This window comes from Triticum aestivum, chromosome 1D (genome assembly GCF_018294505.1).
Source record: "Triticum aestivum cultivar Chinese Spring chromosome 1D, IWGSC CS RefSeq v2.1, whole genome shotgun sequence".
Lineage (NCBI taxonomy): Eukaryota > Viridiplantae > Streptophyta > Magnoliopsida > Poales > Poaceae > Triticum > Triticum aestivum.
Genome location: NC_057796.1, coordinates 82,294,539 through 82,313,593, shown reverse-complemented (window position 1 = coordinate 82,313,593; position 19,055 = coordinate 82,294,539). Strand labels below are relative to the sequence as shown.

Below are 19,055 nucleotides of genomic sequence, written 5' to 3'. Positions count from 1 at the left end.
CCAACGGCGAGCGCGTTCCGTGCCAGGGCTCATACCGCGCCGTGTCCTTCCACATCGACCAAGAGGCGTTCTCGGAGGATTTCCTCGCCTTGCCGCTCGCGGGCTACGACGTCGTCCTGGGCACGCAGTGGCTTGCGACGCTTGGGCCGATCCTGTGGGATTTCCACACCCTCTCCATGACGTTCTGGCGGGAGGGCCATCGGGTGTGCTGGCGCGGCATTGCAGGACCGGCTGGACCAGCCCTGAAATCATACAGCGGTCGCGACTTCCTCGACGCCATCATCACCGAGTTCGACGGCATCTTCGCCGAACCCTCCGGCATGCCACCACCCCGCGGCCGCGACCACGGCATCACCCTGCTGCCCGGTTCCGCTCCGGTGGCCGTCTGTCCGTATCGCTACCCGGCCGCGCACAAGGACGAGTTGGAGCGTCAGTGCGCCGCCATGCTCGCCCAGGGCATCATCCGAGCGAGTTGTTCCGCATTCTCCTCGCCGGTACTGCTGGTCCGCAAGCCCGACGGGTCCTGGCGCTTCTGCATCGACTACCGGGCCCTGAACGCCATCACCGTCAACGATGCGTTTCCGATCCCGGTGGTGGACGAACTCCTCGACGAGCTCCGGCGCGCTCGTTTCTTCACCAAGCTCGACTTGCGCTCCGGCTACCACCAGGTGCGGATGCGCGCAGAGGACATCCCAAAGACCGCCTTCCGCACCCACGACGGCCTCTACGAGTTCCTGGTGATGCCGTTCGGCCTCTGCAACGCGCCGGCGACGTTCCAGGCACTCATGAATGATCTGCTGCGGCCGTACCTGCGCCGTTTCGTTCTCGTCTTCTTCGACGATATCCTCATTTTCAGCGAGACGTGGGCTGACCATCTCCGACATGTGCGCACCGTCTTCACCGTCCTGCACCAGCACCGGCTCTTCGTCAAGCGATCCAAATGCGCGTTCGCCGTCGAGTCGATCTCCTACCTGGGTCACACCATCTCCGCTGCAGGAGTGGTCATGGACCCGGAAAAGGTGCAGGCAGTGGCCGACTGGCCGCAGCCACGCTCGGCGCGCACGGTCCGAGGGTTCCTCGGCCTTGCGGGGTACTACCGCAAGTTTGTCAAGGAGTTTGGCGTGGTCGCCGCGCCCCTAACGGCCCTCCTTCGCAAGGACGGCTTCTCCTGGTCGCCGGAGGCGGCAACAGCTTTTACCGCCCTCAAGACGGCGGTCACCATGGCTCCCGTCCTCGCGTTGCCGGACTTCACACGGCCGTTCATTGTCGAGTGTGACGCCTCTACGTACGGCTTCGGGGCCGTCCTTCTCCAGGACCAGCACCCGGTGGCTTTCTTTAGCCGGCCGGCCGCGCCTCATCACCGTTCCCTGGCAGCATATGAACGGGAACTCATCGGCCTGGTGCTCGCTATTCGTCATTGGAGACCATACCTCTGGGCCGACAATTTGTGGTAAAAACTGATCACTACAGTCTCAAATTCCTCCTTGACCAGCGTTTGGCAACCATTCCGCAGCACCATTGGGTCGGCAAACTACTGGGGTTCGACTTCACCGTGGAGTACAAGGCAGGTAGTACAAACACGGTGGCGGACGCCCTTTCCCGCCGCGACACGGAGGAGACGACGGTCATGGCGATATCGGGTCCTCGCTTTGACTTCATCGATCGCCTACGGCAAGCTACGTCAACCGACCCGGCGCTCGTCGCGCTGCGCGAGGATATCACGGCGGGCACGCGGCAGCTGCCGTGGTCGCTCTCCGACGGCCTCGTCACTTTCAACGGCCGCCTCTACATTCCGCCGTCGTCCCCACTACTCCAGGAGCTCCTCACCGCAGTGCACGACGACGGGCACGAAGGCGTCCTGCGCACGCTGCATCGTCTCCGCCGCGACTTCCACGCGCCTAACCTTCGCAAGACGGTGCAAGAGTACGTCCGCGCCTGCGGTACTTGCCAGAGGTACAAGTCCGAGCACTTGCACCCCGCCGGTCTGCTGCTTCCGCTGCCGGTGCCCACGGGCGTGTGGACTGACGTCGGCATCGACTTCGTGGAAGCGCTCCCTCGCGTGGGCGGGAAGTCCGTCATCCTCACCGTGGTGGATCGCTTCAGCAAGTACTGCCACTTCGTGGCGTTGGCCCACCCGTACACGGCGGAGTCGGTGGCACAGGTGTTCTTCGCCGAGATCGTGCGCCTCCATGGCGTTCCGCAGTCCATGGTCTCTGACCGCGACCCCGTCTTCACCTCGGTTTTTTGGCGAGAGCTCATGCGTCTCACCGGGACGAAGCTGCACATGACGTCGGCGTTTCATCCTCAATCGGATGGCCAAACGGAGGCTGCTAACAAGATCATTGTTATGTACCTGCGTTGCCTCACAGGGGATCGTCCGCGGCAGTGGCTACGGTGGCTTCCCTGGGCCGAGTACATCTACAACACCGCCTACCAGACAGCGACCCAAGAAACTCCGTTCAAGCTCGTGTATGGCCGCGACCCTCCCACTATTCGCTCTTACGAGCCAGGCGACACGAGGGTGGCGGCCGTGGCCAAGAGCATGGCGGAGCGCGACGAGCTACTCGCTGACGTCCGCTATCGTCTACAGCAGGCGCAGGCGGTCTACAAGTCCTACTACGACAGACGCCATCGCGACGTTCGGCATGTCGTCGGCGATTGGGTGTGGCTTCGTCTTCGCCAGCGCGCCGCGTCTTCTCTCAACTTGCCAACCAGGGGCAAGCTCAAGCCACGCTTCTACGGGCCGTACCGCATCTCGGAGGTCGTCAACGACGTCGCCTACCGCCTTGAGCTTCCGGTGCGCTCGCGCCTCCATGACGTGTTCCACGTGGGCCTCCTCAAGAAGTTCTTCGGTACGCCTCCAACTGCACCGCCGGGTTTGCCTCCGATCCACAACGGTGCGGCTGTCCCGGAACCAGAACGCGTGACTCGTTCACGCCTAGCACGTGGCGTTCGCCAGCTCCTTGTCCACTGGAAGGGCGAGGCTGCATTATCGGCAACATGGGAGGATCTTGACAGTTTCATCGAGCGCTACCCCGCTTTTCAGCTCGAGGACGAGCTGCTCGTCGAGGGGGGGGAGAGATGCCATGTGGGGCGCTGCGTACAGGCGCGGGCCACGCGCCCAGGAGCAGCAGCCGACGGCCACAGCTGGCGAGGCGTGATCGGGGCAAGGAGTCCTGATCCGTATACATTGGTTCCTAGAGTCCAGGAGTAGTTTGTTAGGCATAGTTTCCAGTTTGTTATCAGCCCATGAGGCCTTTATATATCGTGTAATCTGCACCCTTTGACGGCAAGCAATAAATCATTATTTCCTACCTCTTCCTCTACTCCTAATCTCATCTCCTGCGCCATTGAGCAGTTAGGCAAAAACCCTAGCGCTCCTATCAACCAAGACTACGAACTACGTAGTCGAGGTCCGGCTGTCTTGGGCACCGAGGTCCTTGACATCAGCTTGGACTAGTTTAATCATCAATCGGGAAATGCGGCCATGAATATGCGATCAAGCCAAAACCTTCCTTCATATGGTGTGTGATGTACTCCGATCTAGTGTTGTTCTCAGTTTGGTATCATAATGCAAAGTATTTACCCTAGCAAAATGGTGAGAAGTGCTTACAGTGTTTGTTGACCCCTTTATTAGCAGATAAAACATGCATGGAAGGTACTGGCGAAATGGTTGGCATTTTCTTCACAAAAGGAAAATGCTGCTCATGTGGTTTGCATGGCGTCTTCAGTGTCATGCTCTGGAAATCCTACTCTGATGGGCTCTCGTGAGAGAGGGAAATGAAGGGAAAATATGAAAAAACCTAAAAAGGGAAGAAAGAAAAGGGGGAAATATAACATATAAAAGCAACTCTCCATCTACTCGCACTCTGCACAAGTGGCTGAGATGTGCAAAATGCGGAGAGCCGAAGACCCCAACTGAAACCCCCATGGCTCCATGCTGTGGTGGTGTTGAGAAGGTCAGAAGTTTGCCATGGTGGCGAAGGGTGGTGCTAGGAGAGTGATGGAATTCTCCGGCGGGCGCAGCGGCTGCGAGTCATCTTCGTTTTCGTTGATCCGCCGTTGTCGGCATTTTCTTCCTTTTGTATTTTCTCTTTCTTTTCTTTTGGGCGTGCTTGTGCTGCTTCCGCCCCAGCACCTATCGTTGGTTGTATTGATGTTGTTGCTTTGTAATACAAAGCGGGGGGAAACCCTTTTCAGTAAGTAGCGGCGACGCCAATGATTCTTGGTGGTGAGCGATCCAGGGCGGCGGCGAAGGAAGAGAATAGGTGTCATCCCTGTTTGGTCTGAGTTCGAGCCTGCTTGTGCTCCGCTTGAAGTTGAAGCTGCATCCGGTGACATGGACTTGAGATATCCTTGCTGGTCAGGTGTGCTCTACAGAAGACACATTCAACAGAGTGCTTCTTGATGAAGAACACGTTCATCCAGGGTATTCGGTGGCCAGTTCATTGCAGGTAGAAGCAAAAGGCGTGTTCTGGTACGCGGACGCATGGGCATGCAGAGATGGGTGGTGTTGGACTTGCAGGCTCAAACCGACTGCCAAGTGCTGCTTTTTGTACTCACCATGGGAGATGCATTGAGACCACAGGTCTGAGATCATGTGAATCCTTCAGCTCGCAGTTTCATTTCCTTGAATTTAGTCTTATTAATATGTTTTTATTTCACCAGGAAGGTCAGCTAGGCAGACTAGCTGCGAGGAAGTCAATTACTTGAATTTAGTCTTGTCCAGACACTATATATGCTTTCTTTGCTTGCAAGTTGTACAAAACACGACTGTAACAATGTAACTTGATGAGTAAAGTGAGCATTTGACTGATTCTCAAGTAGTAAATGTGAAAGTGGCGCTGCTAAGGAATTCTTCAAGCATTCTTGTGTGTGCCATGTTTTCTCTCAAAGTGTTCCTTTTCTGTTAGAGCATCTAAAACCGGAATGTAATAATTTGAGCCCCTGTATGTCTGTGGATGCGTCTGGCAGTCACCTCTCAAATATCACCGTCCACAACCGCCCTCCTTATATGGAAACCCTCAAATTCATGCAATTCATGCAATGTGAAATTAGCACAACTAAACTGGACATAAATTGTTCCATAGCGAAGTACGATAAATAGATACTATATCGATCAGTAGAAATCACCACTCTCTCGCTGGGCCTTCTCCTTGAATTTCCACACTAGTAGAAAAAGGTCCATTTGTCCCGGTTCATAAGGCCCATCTGTCCCGGTTGGGGAACCGGGACTAAACCAACCGGGACTAAAGGGTCGTTACTAATGTTCTAGGCCTTTAGTCCTGGTTCTTATACAAACCGGGACAGATGGGCCTCCACGTGGCCACTCCGGCGAGCCCAGGCGGGAGGGCCTTTGGTCCCGGTTGGTAGCACCAACCGGGACCAATAAGCTTCCACGCGTCAGCATTTCAGCGGCTGGTTTTCTTTTTTGAAAGGAGGTGGTTTAGGGGTTTTGGGGGTTAATTTAGGTTGGTATAGGTAGCTAATAGAGAGATGTGTCCTCTCTTATCTCCGTGCTACTGCTACTGCTATGCCTAAACATGACTTAGATTGAAGTGAGGCACCATGTGGTGCATGTCGAAAGTAATACTAATCCTAACTTGATCAAGTTTGGATTGTACACTTTCGACATGCACCACATGCATGTTGCTTTCACTTCAATCCAATCCATATTCATTTCATCCACAGATATATAATAACTCTTCATGCTCGCATCATGCATCATCATAATAACAAGTCCTACTAATCATCATCATACAACTTCTACTCGTTATTAATAACAAGTCATACGATCATCATCCTGATAGTCATCGAACCAACCCTACTTTGTTCTTAGCACATGATCATCAGTATTAGGTAGGACCTAAATACCCTCTTTAAGGTAAAATAGCATAAAACAATATAGACCCTGACTCTCCATTATGGAGAATGGAGATCATCCTGTCTCCAATTCTTGCGCTTCGCTTCCTTTTGCTTCCAAGAACCTCCTTAATTACGGCTGTCCATACATTTTTTCCATTCTCTGATTAGCATGTCTCCACTTCTTTTAGAAATCCGGTATGGACAGTTGAGATTCGTAGGATGACCTGGATATATGTTCAAAACACGAAGGCTGCCATTCTGATACATCAAATGAGACACACAATCCTCTAGGATTCTCTGTTGAAAAACATAGTAATAACTTCATAGTTAGCAATGATGTACTAGTTTTAGAAGTATGCAAAAGATGCATGGATGTCGTAATAGTAAAATATCTTACCAGGGTATCTCCATGGTAGTTACCGTAGTTCAACACGTGCACTGGTGGCACGTATTGACCATAATATTGAGGAGTTTGATTGTAGATATTGTAATTCTCAATATCAGTACAAAATCCGACCAGATGATTTTTCTCGTGATAAGTTAATTCAGAGTCACCGGTGTAGTGGGTTTTGTCTACCATGTTCCGCACATTGTTTGAACAATCAAAATAAGCTGTTAATGGAAATAAGCTGTCAACTATTTTGAAATAAACAATATAAATTAGCTAATAACTATGTTTGAGAAACTCACATAGCGGTAGAACTGGAGGCGTATCAATAAGGACCCAAATGTCCATATTGTCTTGCTCAATTTTAGGATCACCAAGATCCATGGTGACAAGCATACCCTCATCAAACCATACATCTTGCAAAATGCTTCCCAATTTTTGCAACCAAAATGGGTTACGCTCTCAGCATTATACAGATTTACTTCAAAATCCACATCATGATGGGTCCTTAGGTGAATTTTCTTCGTTTAAAATTTTCATGGTCTTCAAAATCCATCTTCTCCAAGACATAGCGTCTTGCATGGCATGGGATAAGCTATACTTGAATTGTAAAAGATGAAAATTACACGTTGAAATAGTTGAAGTCATGCTTAATTACGAAAAAAAAACACTTGTCGCCGTTGCGTACCGTTTCAACATCGAAGGTCTCCTCGAGCTTAGTGCTGAAGCGCCGATCATCGTCCAGGTGAGGCCTGACGCACAAACCTCGATCGTCGTGGCACCACCCGCACTCCCCGGGAGACTTTCGTCGTCTGATGATGACATTTCCTACGTTCATAATTCAAAGATTAAACTTGTACAATTAAATATATGTACTACAAAAACTAAATTAGATCATTATTATTCATCACGAGTTGACTATCGGTTTGTCGAGTCTTTTCTTGAAAACTCTCAGCTCACGTGGTGTATACATTCGACCGTTGGTGATGGTCGCTCCTCCATTTGTCCCCGAGTGCATTACACCAAAATGTCTAGCACATGGGAACGAAGGAGAAGCGACCCCCACGACAACAGTCGGGATTCTTCGTCCTCTCATATATATATAGTGGAACTCTCCCTCACTGATTCCTCTCTGACATTTGCGACCGTCGGTGATGGTAGCTCCTCCTTTCGTTCCCGAGTGCATCACACCAAATTGTCTAGCACGCGGGAACGAAGGAGAAGCTACCCCCACGACAACAGTCGGGATTCTTCGTCCTCTCATATATGGTGGAGACTCGACAGACTTAAAGTCAACCCGAAATATCGTTTAATTATCTTTCTAAAAGAGGATTTGGCTGGTCTCACCTCGATGTCGGAGGGGTCGGTGACGGGGACGACGGCGGGGATGATGGAGGGGCCGGGGGCTCCTAGATTTCTGCAAAAACAAAAACCCTATAAGCTATCAACTAATCATATGCATATGCCTTGCATAGTGCTCTCCAATTTTAGCATCAAAGTAGGAGTAGTTTTCCAATTTGAGCATTCAATAAGCAAAATCAAATAGCAAAATAAAGTAGTATTCAAATTAGGATGCATTCAATTATATACATCATCTCCATGTGTCCGTACATCGTCGAATATTATCACTAATACACCTCGAATACTATCATACATATCGCCAATACAGCTAGAACCGTAGCGCCCGACAGGTATCGGCGCGGGCGGTGGACACCCAAAGGGAAGGAACCATCACAAGATCATAGCTCCAGTGAGATCCCTGAAGAACCTGCCAGGTATTGTCGAACCTGCCCTCCAACGCAACCATGTAGCGACGGACGTGCTGGTCCTCCTCGCTGACACAGTGACGTACCACCTCCGCGGTGTCCGGAAGCCTCGGCACCGTCACTGGCCCACGCGACCGCCGCCAAACAAGGATCGGGTCAACGACGGGCTGGCTCCTCACCAACCTACGCCCCCCCGGAAGGTAGCACCTCCCAAAACCATCCCGGCGGAGCCCAGTCCCGGACATGGCCCCTCTGATCAAGCCGGCCTCCTCCGCCGAGTCAACGACGAGGATGCGGGATAGGCATCGTCGATGTCGATGCGGGAATAATTGCTTTAACTAAAAAAACAAACTAGTTATATTAATTTCCTTACTATAAAATAGAATAAAGTAGTACTTACTAAAAATAAACTAGCTAGTTTAACTAGTTCTATTATTTTTCTAACTAATTCTATTAAACACTTTCTAAGTAGTACTTACTAAAAGTTATCGGGGAGGGGGGTACGTATATCGACAACGACATACCCGATAAAAAAATAAGAAGAGGAAGAAGAAGAAAAAAAGAGGAGAAGAAGAAAGGAATAGAGGAGGAGATCGAAGAAAAAAAAAGAAAAAAAAAGAGGAGAAGAAGAAGGAATAGAGGAGAAGAAGAAAAAATAGAATAATATATTATTCTATTTCTTCTTCTTCTCCTCTATTTCTTCTTCTTCTACTCTTCTTTTTCTTCTTTGTGAGGAGAAGAAAAAGAAAAAAAATGTGAAAAAGAACAAAAGATGTGAGAAAAAAAGAAGAAAAGGGAGGGAATGTGAAGTAAAAAAGAAGAGGAAAACCTTCATTCATTCACCATTCGAACATGTGGTGTATCAAAGGTGGTTGTGCAGTTGTTTCAGGTTATTTCAGAAAAATGTAGAAATATTAATAGCGTAGGATTGTTCGCCCAGTAGGTGTGATACAAATTTGGAAATCAAGATGGCACTAGTAGCTCCCATCAAAATAAAGGAGGCAAAAAGAAAAAATGATTAAGGAAAAATCTTCATCCATTATGTGGGTTTTGTGTGGTATCTATACAAAAGGTGGTTGCATAATTGTTGTATGTTCTTTCAAGAAAATCTAGAGAGTATTGATGAACTAGGATTGGTTGCATGAGATAGTCGTGTCACAAATTTAGAGAGGGAGGGAATACAGGAGCAAGTCTCAAGGTCTAGCTCCCATTTGTGTTGGATCAGTGAAGTGTGCGCTTTGCGGCATGTTAAATTGGAGTTGGAGTTAAGAAAGGTATGTGCTAGTTACAAATTGGAAAAATCCATTCAGATGCATGACTGAAAATTTATTAGTGATTCACACTACCTTATTTTGTAGATCAATCTCCTTGGATTGTCTGGTGGATGGGGTTCCATTTGTTCTAGGATTACTCTTGAACTGCAAGGTGCACACCCGTGATTATACTGAGATGTTAGTTTATCTTGCAAATCCTTTTTGACATTCTTAATGACCTGATTTCTATTTGTCCTCGACTGCAGTGAGCAAAACCTATATTCAGCTTAGACTAGTTAAGTCATTGACCAGGAATTGCTGCGATGAATATGCAATCAGGCCAATCCCTTTCACACTCATATGGTGGGTGATGTACTCTAGTCTGATAGTATAATATTTTGTTTATTTTGGCATCATACTGCAACAAGAATTTACCCTGGAGAAATGGTGAGAAGTACTTACAATTTCTCTTCTTATGTCGGCAGATGTAACATGGACGGTACAAGGGAAATGGTGGGCTTTTTTTTCGCAAAAGGAAAATGCTACTCACCTGGTTTGCCTGACGTCTTCAGTGTTCGTAGTTACTCCGGAAATCCTATTATGCTGCACTCTCGCAGCAGAGATAAAGATGGGGACAAAAAAAGATAAAAGGAAACAAAAAGGAACAAAAGTTATATCTGAAATACCCTTCATCCGGTCACATTTATTTAAGTGGGCGGAGGAGTGCAGGACGAAGAGGATAGTCACTGTCCTCCCTCCACCAAATCCCCAAGAGGTTCATCATGTCATAGCGGCATCTTGGGAGGTCAGGAGGTGGCAGTGGTGTGCGATATGGGTGGCGGCGAAGTGCATGGGAGGGGTAGCGACAATGCTGGCCGCTCGTGGTGGAGGACGGGACAGAGGTGGTGGTGAAAGAGCATAATGGCATCTCGATATGATCAACGTCCTATTGTGCTCACTGTGGCCTGTCATCCTTTGAAGAACCTGCATCCAGTGACATGGGCTTTCAGATACCCTTGCCCCTCTGGTGTGCTCAATGGAAACACAATCAACAGCGCGCTCCTCAAGCCGCTGCTCAGTCAAATGGGCTTTGGTCAGTTCATCCGGGTGGTGGCAATTCGTGATGCTTCTGGTTCTCGAATGGATGGTGGTGTTACGCCTGCTAGCTTTTTGCGGTTTCAAGTTTAACCTGGCTACCAAGCCCTCCCAACCCTTCATAAACTCCAGGTGCTAAGCTCACAGTTTCTAGATTTTAGACTTGTTTTCGTTGCAGTGGAGGTGAGCTACGCAGACGAGCTGTGAAAGCGTTACATGTTTATGGTCAGGTGCTATATATGCTTTCTCTCTTTTCAATATGTACTCAACATGATTGTAAATTGATTGATGATGATTGAATAATAAAGTAAGCATCTGACTGACTCAAAAGAATAAAAATCCAGTTGCCACCGCTAACTCTTCAAGCACTGCTGTAGTGTGTGTTTATTGCTCAAAGTCTGTTTTTGTCACTGGTTTATGTTGACAGTTTCTGCACTGAAGAATGCAATAGCAGAACTGCATACCATGATGACCCCGTGAGCGAACATTATAGTGAGCATGCTCAGACTTGAGAACTTCTATTGTTTGTCACTACTCAGTGTTTGCTAGATTCTTCGCAAAACTCCTGCCAAATTAGCGGGAGTGGTGGTGAATCTCTCATGTGAAATGTGAACTCGATCGGGCTCTTTTTCTAAAAACCAGTGATCACATCATTCTTGAGGTTATCATGTCAGCATTGCGCCTTGGATGCATCCGATCTTCAAGAATCAGGTCATGCCTGCATAGGGTCAAACAATATCTAGGCCAATGTTCACTATGAAGTAGAAATTCTCATGTAAACTGGTCATAGAGATCTTCAGTTATTTATTTTGGTTGAGCTGAGTGCGGAATGCCCAAGTAATAATTCAGGTATTATCTATTACCCCTTTTGAGACATTTTATCAAGAATAAAACAGCAGAGCGACATAATTTATTTTCTCTGGTTTGTTTCGTGGATGCTTCTCCTGCCTTGCAGAGTTTCTTCTACCGTGTAATGCAAGTCAATATCTCAATGTTACTGGTAACGAAACCATTAAATCCAAAGAGCAAATCTGAACCCTTTCCGTTACACAAAAGAGCCAGGCACATACAAGAAACTATGTACAGGAATAGACTGCAAGGGAGAATACAGCAGGGCGCGAAGGCACGGTTGCTCGGGTAGAGGCTCGTGGCAGCGAAGACCTGCTTTGGTACCTGTTCATCCAAAGAGGTAAAATATCAAGATACTTGAAGTGGAAAAACTTGCTGGGCATCATTGCCGTTAAAAAAAGAGCCATGAGTTAGCCGTGTTCCAGAAGACACATAATACATGCACCAAAGCACCAATGTAAGTCAAAATACCAGTAAAATACACCTTCGACCGTGCTGAAGAGCATCGTCTAACAAGTGTACATCGTGCAAGATTTAAAGGGTGTCACGTTGAGGAATCAAAGTGATATACTTGGAGAATCTATGATTTATATGAGAAGATCATCTATAAAAAAAATTGAGAAGCAAAATGAATAAAGCAAATTATCAGGCCATACCGATTGCTTTGCCATTTGTTTTCATTTAATATCATTACCATCTTGTATTGCCAGTTTTAACTGTTGAAATATATTGCCCTTTCAACATTAACTTGATCAGACTTTTCTTACACACCTTATGACAACTCACGAGCAAAAAAAGGCTGCAAACAGAATCGTGCGTGTACCGATTTTGTAAGGCTGTCATTCAACGAAAATAACTTTGATGATTGTTGATTGTTAACTCCTTGGGGTCAATTAAACATTCTGCAAAACCTAGTTCTCCAGCAGATCTGCCAAAATATGACAAGATCCTACAATTACGAATACAGGTATGCACAAGTGAAAGTTAGCTATAAGCATTATTACTTACACTGTCTAGGCTACACCTTGGATGTTCCAGAAGCTCAGATTCTGTCAAAACTGAATAATCAGAAACAAAAGCTTTCTCTGGGGAAACGCTTGTGATATCAGACCGCCAAGTATAAATTGGGAAGAAAAAACAAGAAGCCATACTATGTTGAAAAAATTAATCTTATCCTGGCATAAAGGAACTTAAACTCAAAACTTAATGCTAGCTGCTATATGTTATCTTTGTTGTACTACCGATTGTCATAATGTTGTTATTTACAAACGTAGTACTGGTAATGGATGCACTTTGACTGATGTAGAACTGGCTAATTACCAAGTGTTATGAGAGGAAATGCACATTGAATGAATTTCACAACAGTAAATATTGTATTCAGAGTGAACAGACAGTTGCAGCAGTATAAAAAGAAAAATCTTTATGGGGATGACTATGGTATAAAGTGAAGCACATCATCTTCCAACATTTTCCTGCTTGACCCAAGTAAGAGGCCAATTCCCACTTGTAGGATGGATAGAGAAGTTTATGCAATGTGACAAGTGACCACATAACTAATAACATATGTAGTTATGTATCATTAATCACTTGTACAATTTAAAAAGAAATGAGGAGCATGAGGTTAAGGTTTCGAAGGAGAATGAGGAGCATTGCCACATAAAAAGAAATTAAAAGTAGTACAGCCTGCCTCAGTTCTTGCAAACCTTTGGAGTTGGAATAAATTTATCAGAGATCTCTACACCATGCCATAAGATAAATCACTAGGTCTCCATGATCTGACTGCACAGATTCAGATTCACAAAACACTAGGAATAATTTTGTTTACCATCATATGTTAGTATTTTGCACAACAGCTCATCTTACTCGTAACCATAAAGTGGTCAATGACATTCATGATTACCAATCCCACCATACCAGCATCCCTTGGTCAATTAAGGAAAGTAAAATAATCATTTCAGCTTTGCTTATCACCAAGTAAAATTTAATGTGTAGTTACGAAGTCAATACTTTATCAATTGATATTTGGAGCTAAACTGTATAGTTGGTTTAAAAAATTGGGTTTTTCTCTGCAGACTATAGTGAATCCAAATGCCTCTGCCTCCAAAAATAACTCATAGTGTAAACGATGTGGTGTGCCAATCCAAAACTGAACATAGTGTTGAAAATACTGCACTAATTGTGCTGCTCAATAATTTGCTTACATAATGTTGTTGTTTGCTAATGTTTCTTCATAGCTCGCCATGGACTTGGCCCATTGATTACGAGTAGAGGGACTAGTCGAGACTAGTCGCTAGACTAGTCTATGAGTCACATTCTGGGTGTCGACTAGAAATCTAGTGTAGACTAGTTCGCCGAGTCGAGGAGTCGAAGGACTAGTCGTAGACTAGTCTAGACTAGTCGTGCACCTTGAGTCGTTCGACTCAAATTTTTTTTAGGGATTGGGAGGGGATAAGTGAGCCAGCCACCCTGCCCCTTTCCCTCCATTGCTTCTGCTCTCCATGGATCTGCACTCCTCTGCTCTGGCCCTCTCCCTCCACTGCTTCTGCTCTCCCTAGATCTGCCCCTACGGTCTCCCTCCCTCTGCTGCCTTCTGGCTACTGGATCCGCTCGTCCCTCAGGTTGCAGTAAGCAAGCAAGCATACTAGCAAAGTAATTTCTCCCTTCTCTTCTTCCCTTCTTTGATTCGATTTTTACCCCCTGCCCTCTTCCTTATTTCGTTTTGTTTGCTTCAGTTTCAAGATCCTTAGGTCTGAAGTGCAATGTCTACGCCAGAAATATCTCAAGTATTGTTTCAGCAGCTGCAGCTCAGGCCAATGAGCAATATGATCCATCGAAGGATCCTGCAAGAAGCCAACTAGGAGCAAGGACCCAACATGGAAATATGCTTACTGGTCTAATCTGCAGGACAAATTGACGCTCCAATGCACTTCCTATAGTATATATTACATATTAATACTAGGTTTTGGTAATTGACTACTGCAGTTGTGAACTACAGTACCATGTCGACTAGTCCAGCAGTAGTCTAGACTAGTCATAATTAGTCTATGAGTCTCAACCTTCGAACGACTCATCGACTCGTCGACTCGTAAACGTTGACTTGGCCATACCATCTCTTTCCAATAATGAGAATGGTAAAACAAACAGCATTGAGAAATTAAGGAAGCAGATAAAAGGGAAGTTTTAACAGTAACCTAATTGTTTAGCCAGACTGTCAGGGCATTTTCGAGAACACTAGCAAGCTGGCATAAATTCATAAATAAGATTCATCGTCAATCGTCATCATATACAAGATATAGCAAGAGGAGCCTCCATCACATGCATTTTACAAAAGCCTACCCTTCTCCAAAAGATCACCGGAAACTAATAACTGAGAAGCCAACTTTCATCTTACGAGGTTATGCGTCAACTAAACAAACTATTCAACTATTCATAAGCTAAACATGGATGAACGTACTAAATTTTGCGGGACTTTTTTGCCTTTTCGAGGACATCTATGACAATAGAAGGGCAGGATCTTTTGAGGTGAGCATACCCTTGGCTTGCCATGACATCATCCATTCTATCCGTAGAAGTGATAAACTCAAGGCAAGCGTCTCTGAGGTTGCTGCAGTGATGCTGGTCAGCTAGAGCCAATGTAGCAGTGACATTCTCAACATCAAGACTTTTGCAAAGGATGCTCTCACACATAACCTTCATCCTTTCCATCGCATACCTATCCGCAGCCACAAGCAAGTGCTTAACCATTTCTTTGCCCTCATCTCCATCAAGTTTTTCCATCGAAGGCAACGAATCTGTGTAGATGAAGTGAAGCAACGCCTTGAAAACAGCAGGCTGCATATCTTCAACTGTTATGCGTTGCTTTGCCCTGTCGCTCATCGGTCCAAAGAGCTGCGCTTTGAAGACCGGCGAGCGCCCTGCAACCACAATCTTATGCGCGGGAAAAACCTCCCCTTCAACCTCAAAAACGACATCTGCTTCCTCCTCCTTCTCTAGCAATTCCCTGAAATGCTCCCCCAAGTCTGAGGGAGGCACTTGGATGTCGAAGGTGGTCGCAGTCAGGGTCACCTTGGATTCCCTCAGAACTGTGACATCGCACTCAAGCACAAGGCTGTCGTCCAGCAGGTACGCCGATGGTTGCAAGAAGTCGTCGCCCACGGAGCTCCTACGTCCATTGCTGTTGAACACATACGGCGTCTTCTGGGAGAGCACCACCGAAGGCGGCAGCTTGTTAGTCTTGTCGACCAACCTGACCTCGAAGAACGCCCTCGCCTCGGTGTCCTCGCTAACAAGGTCGAGGAAAACGGAGGCGTGATCCCCATTCTCCATCTCCATCTCCCCATCGGGGTAGTACAGTACGCGCCAGAGGTAGCCGCCGATGTCGAAGGTGGCAGACGGGATGAAGTTGCCGACGCCGAGGCCCTTGTGAAGGCTGTAGCCGGCGATCTTGAACGTGTGCGTGCCCCGCACAGTAGATGCGGTGCACATCGACGCCGTCCTCATTCTGGGCCTCCTGAAATTGGAGCTTGCGCGTAGAAATTAATGGCGGCGGCGGCGGCGGCGAGGGTTTCCGGTGGGGAAAAGTGATCTCAAGGCATCGAGCAGGCCAGTAGGGGATTGGGGCGCGGCTAAGCTGGGGAGAGGGAGCAATGGGGAGGAGGATGAATCTCGCGGGCGCGTGGCTGGGGAACGGAGGCGCTGGCCGCTGCTTGGTCGGGGAGGGAGGCACGGCGGCGAAGGATGTGGAGGTCGCCGACAGGAGCGAGGTCAAATGCTTAGATTTGGGGTTAAGGTCAGAGCTAGCGGCAGTGGCGGCCTCCATTTTCTCCGCCAAAAATTCGTTGGATTCTCAGAACACATGAATAGAAAAAAGTATAGGATTGAAGTGACATATCCATTTAAATTTATAAAATTAGTAAATGTGTTTGATGTGTCAGAAAAATAATTCAAATGATAAGTGTCACACGTGTGACACAAACACTCACGTATTTTCAACAAAAATTGCCATTCGAAAAAAAATTGCCATCCGAAAAGAAAGTTGTCATCGTCGCGTTACTAAACTTCCCATAAAAAATAATCGGAGTTGCTATATATTCATGCCACACGTGTGGCATTTATCAGGGTCTAAAAGCAAAAGAATTGTAAAAAGGAAAAAGTTTGAGTGGTGACAGATTTCCTACGAAATGCAATCCTACATATCAAAGGATCAACGTAGAAAAAAATCCTAAGAATTTTAATCCTCCAAAAACCCTATAAAATTCCTTTAAATCAAAGGAGCCCTAAACGGGATGGGGAATTTGAGGATTTGCCACAAGTTTGATGGTACTTTGAGGATTTGCCCCTCTTTTTCTTGTCATCGATTATTTGCTACACCTTTTTTAGATTTTTGATGATTTGCCCCTGACGACATGAGCCCATAGGGATATGCCCACAATGCCCGTGTGAGACCCAACCTTGTTCTTGTTCCCCGAATCCTCATCTCGCCCAAAAGTGGTACGGTGGCAGACGGTAGCTGCACGACGGCAAGGTCGTCTCCTCTTACTTGCCATTGTCTGCGGCCAACTTCATTGTGTTTCCCGGTGACTCACAGGCCTCCACTTTCGTACGCGGCCACTACACATCCTCATGATGGCGGGCCATCTCTCATACCTCCCAATCCAAATTGAGGTGCTCTGCCTCGTCGCAGGTCTCCTCCACGCCATCCATGTTCGTCACCATCGCATTCGGTTTTGGCAAACCAAAGACCATCAGCCAAATTCTTTCACCTGTAGCAGCACACAATGACGATAGGGCCGGAGGAGCCACGCTAGCGAGCAGCTGCAACACATCAAGGTAGCAAGTTCACGATGTGAGACACGGTTGTGAATCATGGTAAGCAGCCTCGATATTGATCAATAAATGGGAACAGTCAAATGGGAGTTGCCTACTTTTGGGCTTGGGGCTAGTTTGGACATAAATTTTGCAGTGTAATTTTAAATAGTGCATAAGGGGAAAATCATCAAGAAACTGGAAAAATATATAGAAAATAATCATTGACAAGTAAAACAGGGGCAAATCCTCAAAGTACAATCAAACATGTGGCAAATGCTCAAATTCCCCAAATAGGATTATCTTTAAAATTTTCATATTAGTCGCCTTTGAAAGGGCCATGACCACAGTTGATAGGCGCAAACCCGTTGAAGGGCCAGAGAGTGGCTTGATCTTCACGTTGTAGGATCGAATCGAGGGCTGCAAGTAGTCGGGATAACTAGCTTTAATCTGTCAAGGTTGGATGTGACTCGTACGTTGGAGAAGGCTGACGTAACTTCAGGAACTTCGGCCCGCTGTCCGAACAATCGCAGAACCACAAACTAAGACTAACCCAAACAAACAGTCGAAACCATAGAGCACCAATAAGGGAGAACCATAGGATCCTTCTCGCGAATCCAAATGAACTCACAAGAGCAAAAGTAGTAAGGATCTCTCGTATCTATAGCAGCCTTGCTGCATAAGCTTGTAGCTGAATGATTTAACAAAAGATTTCTTAGAGGATGGGGGTGGATTTTTATAACCAGTGACAACCCCCATGGTTAGGTGGGAATACAAGCTGGCTTTGAGAACCAGCGTATGTGTGAAACCGAACCAGCTTTTAGAAATAATAAGGTATCTTCTGAAAATCTCTCGTGAGTTGTGGACAGTTGATCCCAACCAAACAGAGTCTCATCAAAGTTGGAACATAGTTTCTTCAGCAGCAAACTGGTGTCTAGAAATCTTTCACAAGTTGTGGATAATTGATCCCAACCAAACAATGTTTTCACTAGAGTCGGAACATCGTTTTCTTCAACAACAAACTTGTTTCTTCATGAGCTCCTAAATTTGTTTCATCATCATAAAAACATTGTTTCTGCACGGACTTGAAGTCATTGGCCTTCTTTGACATTGCACCAAATCATGTATTTGTTTGGTGTGACTTCTCGTGATTGCACCTATCATTGTTGGAGTCTTGTCAAGGGTCGTGGTGTCCTCATCGCCCACCCCCCCTTCCCCCCTCTTGAAACGGAGTCGTCCTCGACTATGATGGTCCAAAAGTATGGAGAGAGATCAGAGACACTAAAAGTTGGACTAACTCCGTACTCTGTTGCGAGGTCAATTTGTAGGTATTGTCATTTATCTTCTCAAGCACTTCGAATGGGCCATCTCCACGTGGTTGTAACTTGCAATTCCAATGCTCTGGGGATAGATCCTTGCGCGAATTTACCCACACAAGGTCTCCTTCTTCAAACAACATCTTCTTTCTTCCCTTATTTTCTCGTTTTGCATATTGCTTTGTCATCTTCTCAATGTTCTCCTTGGTCTTCCCATGAATTTTCTCCACAAAGTTAGCACATCTACTTGCATAATTGGTTCGTTCCTGCAATGGCAAAGGCAAAAAAATCTATGAGAGCAACAGGTTTGAAACCATAAACAATTTTAAAAGGGAAAATTTAGTGGTTGAATGTACCGCCCTGTTGTATGCAAACTCCACTTGGGGGAGACACTCTTCCCATATCTTCAAATTCTTCTTTAAAACTGCACTTAGCATCATGGATAGCATGCGGTTGACAACTTCGTTTTGCCCATCCGTTTGTGGGTAGCATGAGGTTGAAAAGAGAAGCTTCGTTCCTAGATTTTCCCACAACATTTTTCAAAAATAACTCAAAAACTTGGTGTCATGGTATGAAATAATAGTGTGTGGTACTCCATGTAGTCGCATGACTTCCCTGAAAAACAAATCAGCAAAGTGTGAAGTATCATTGCTCCTATAACACAAGAATAAAATGAGCCATCTTGCCAAACCTATCAACCACCGGGCAAAAACTGAAT

The 19,055-nt window shown here is 46.5% G+C and overlaps 1 protein-coding gene and 1 long non-coding RNA gene across 2 annotated transcripts; one reads left to right on the top strand and one right to left on the bottom strand.

Moving 5' to 3' along the window:
* Nucleotides 1-9,121: 9,121 nt before the first annotated feature.
* LOC123165789 (uncharacterized) lies at nt 9,122-9,635 on the top strand. Its single transcript, XR_006483139.1, has 3 exons — nt 9,122-9,293; nt 9,378-9,444; nt 9,539-9,635. It is a non-coding gene; the product is annotated as an uncharacterized lncRNA (long non-coding RNA).
* A 4,821-nt stretch (nt 9,636-14,456) lies between these two features.
* Nucleotides 14,457-16,027, bottom strand: LOC123180459 (BTB/POZ and MATH domain-containing protein 1). Its single transcript, XM_044592512.1, has one exon. The coding sequence runs from the start codon at nt 15,714-15,716 to the stop codon at nt 14,670-14,672; it is 1,047 nt and encodes a 348-aa protein (XP_044448447.1). The 5' UTR covers nt 15,717-16,027; the 3' UTR covers nt 14,457-14,669.
* Between the last annotated feature and the right edge of the window lie 3,028 nt (nt 16,028-19,055).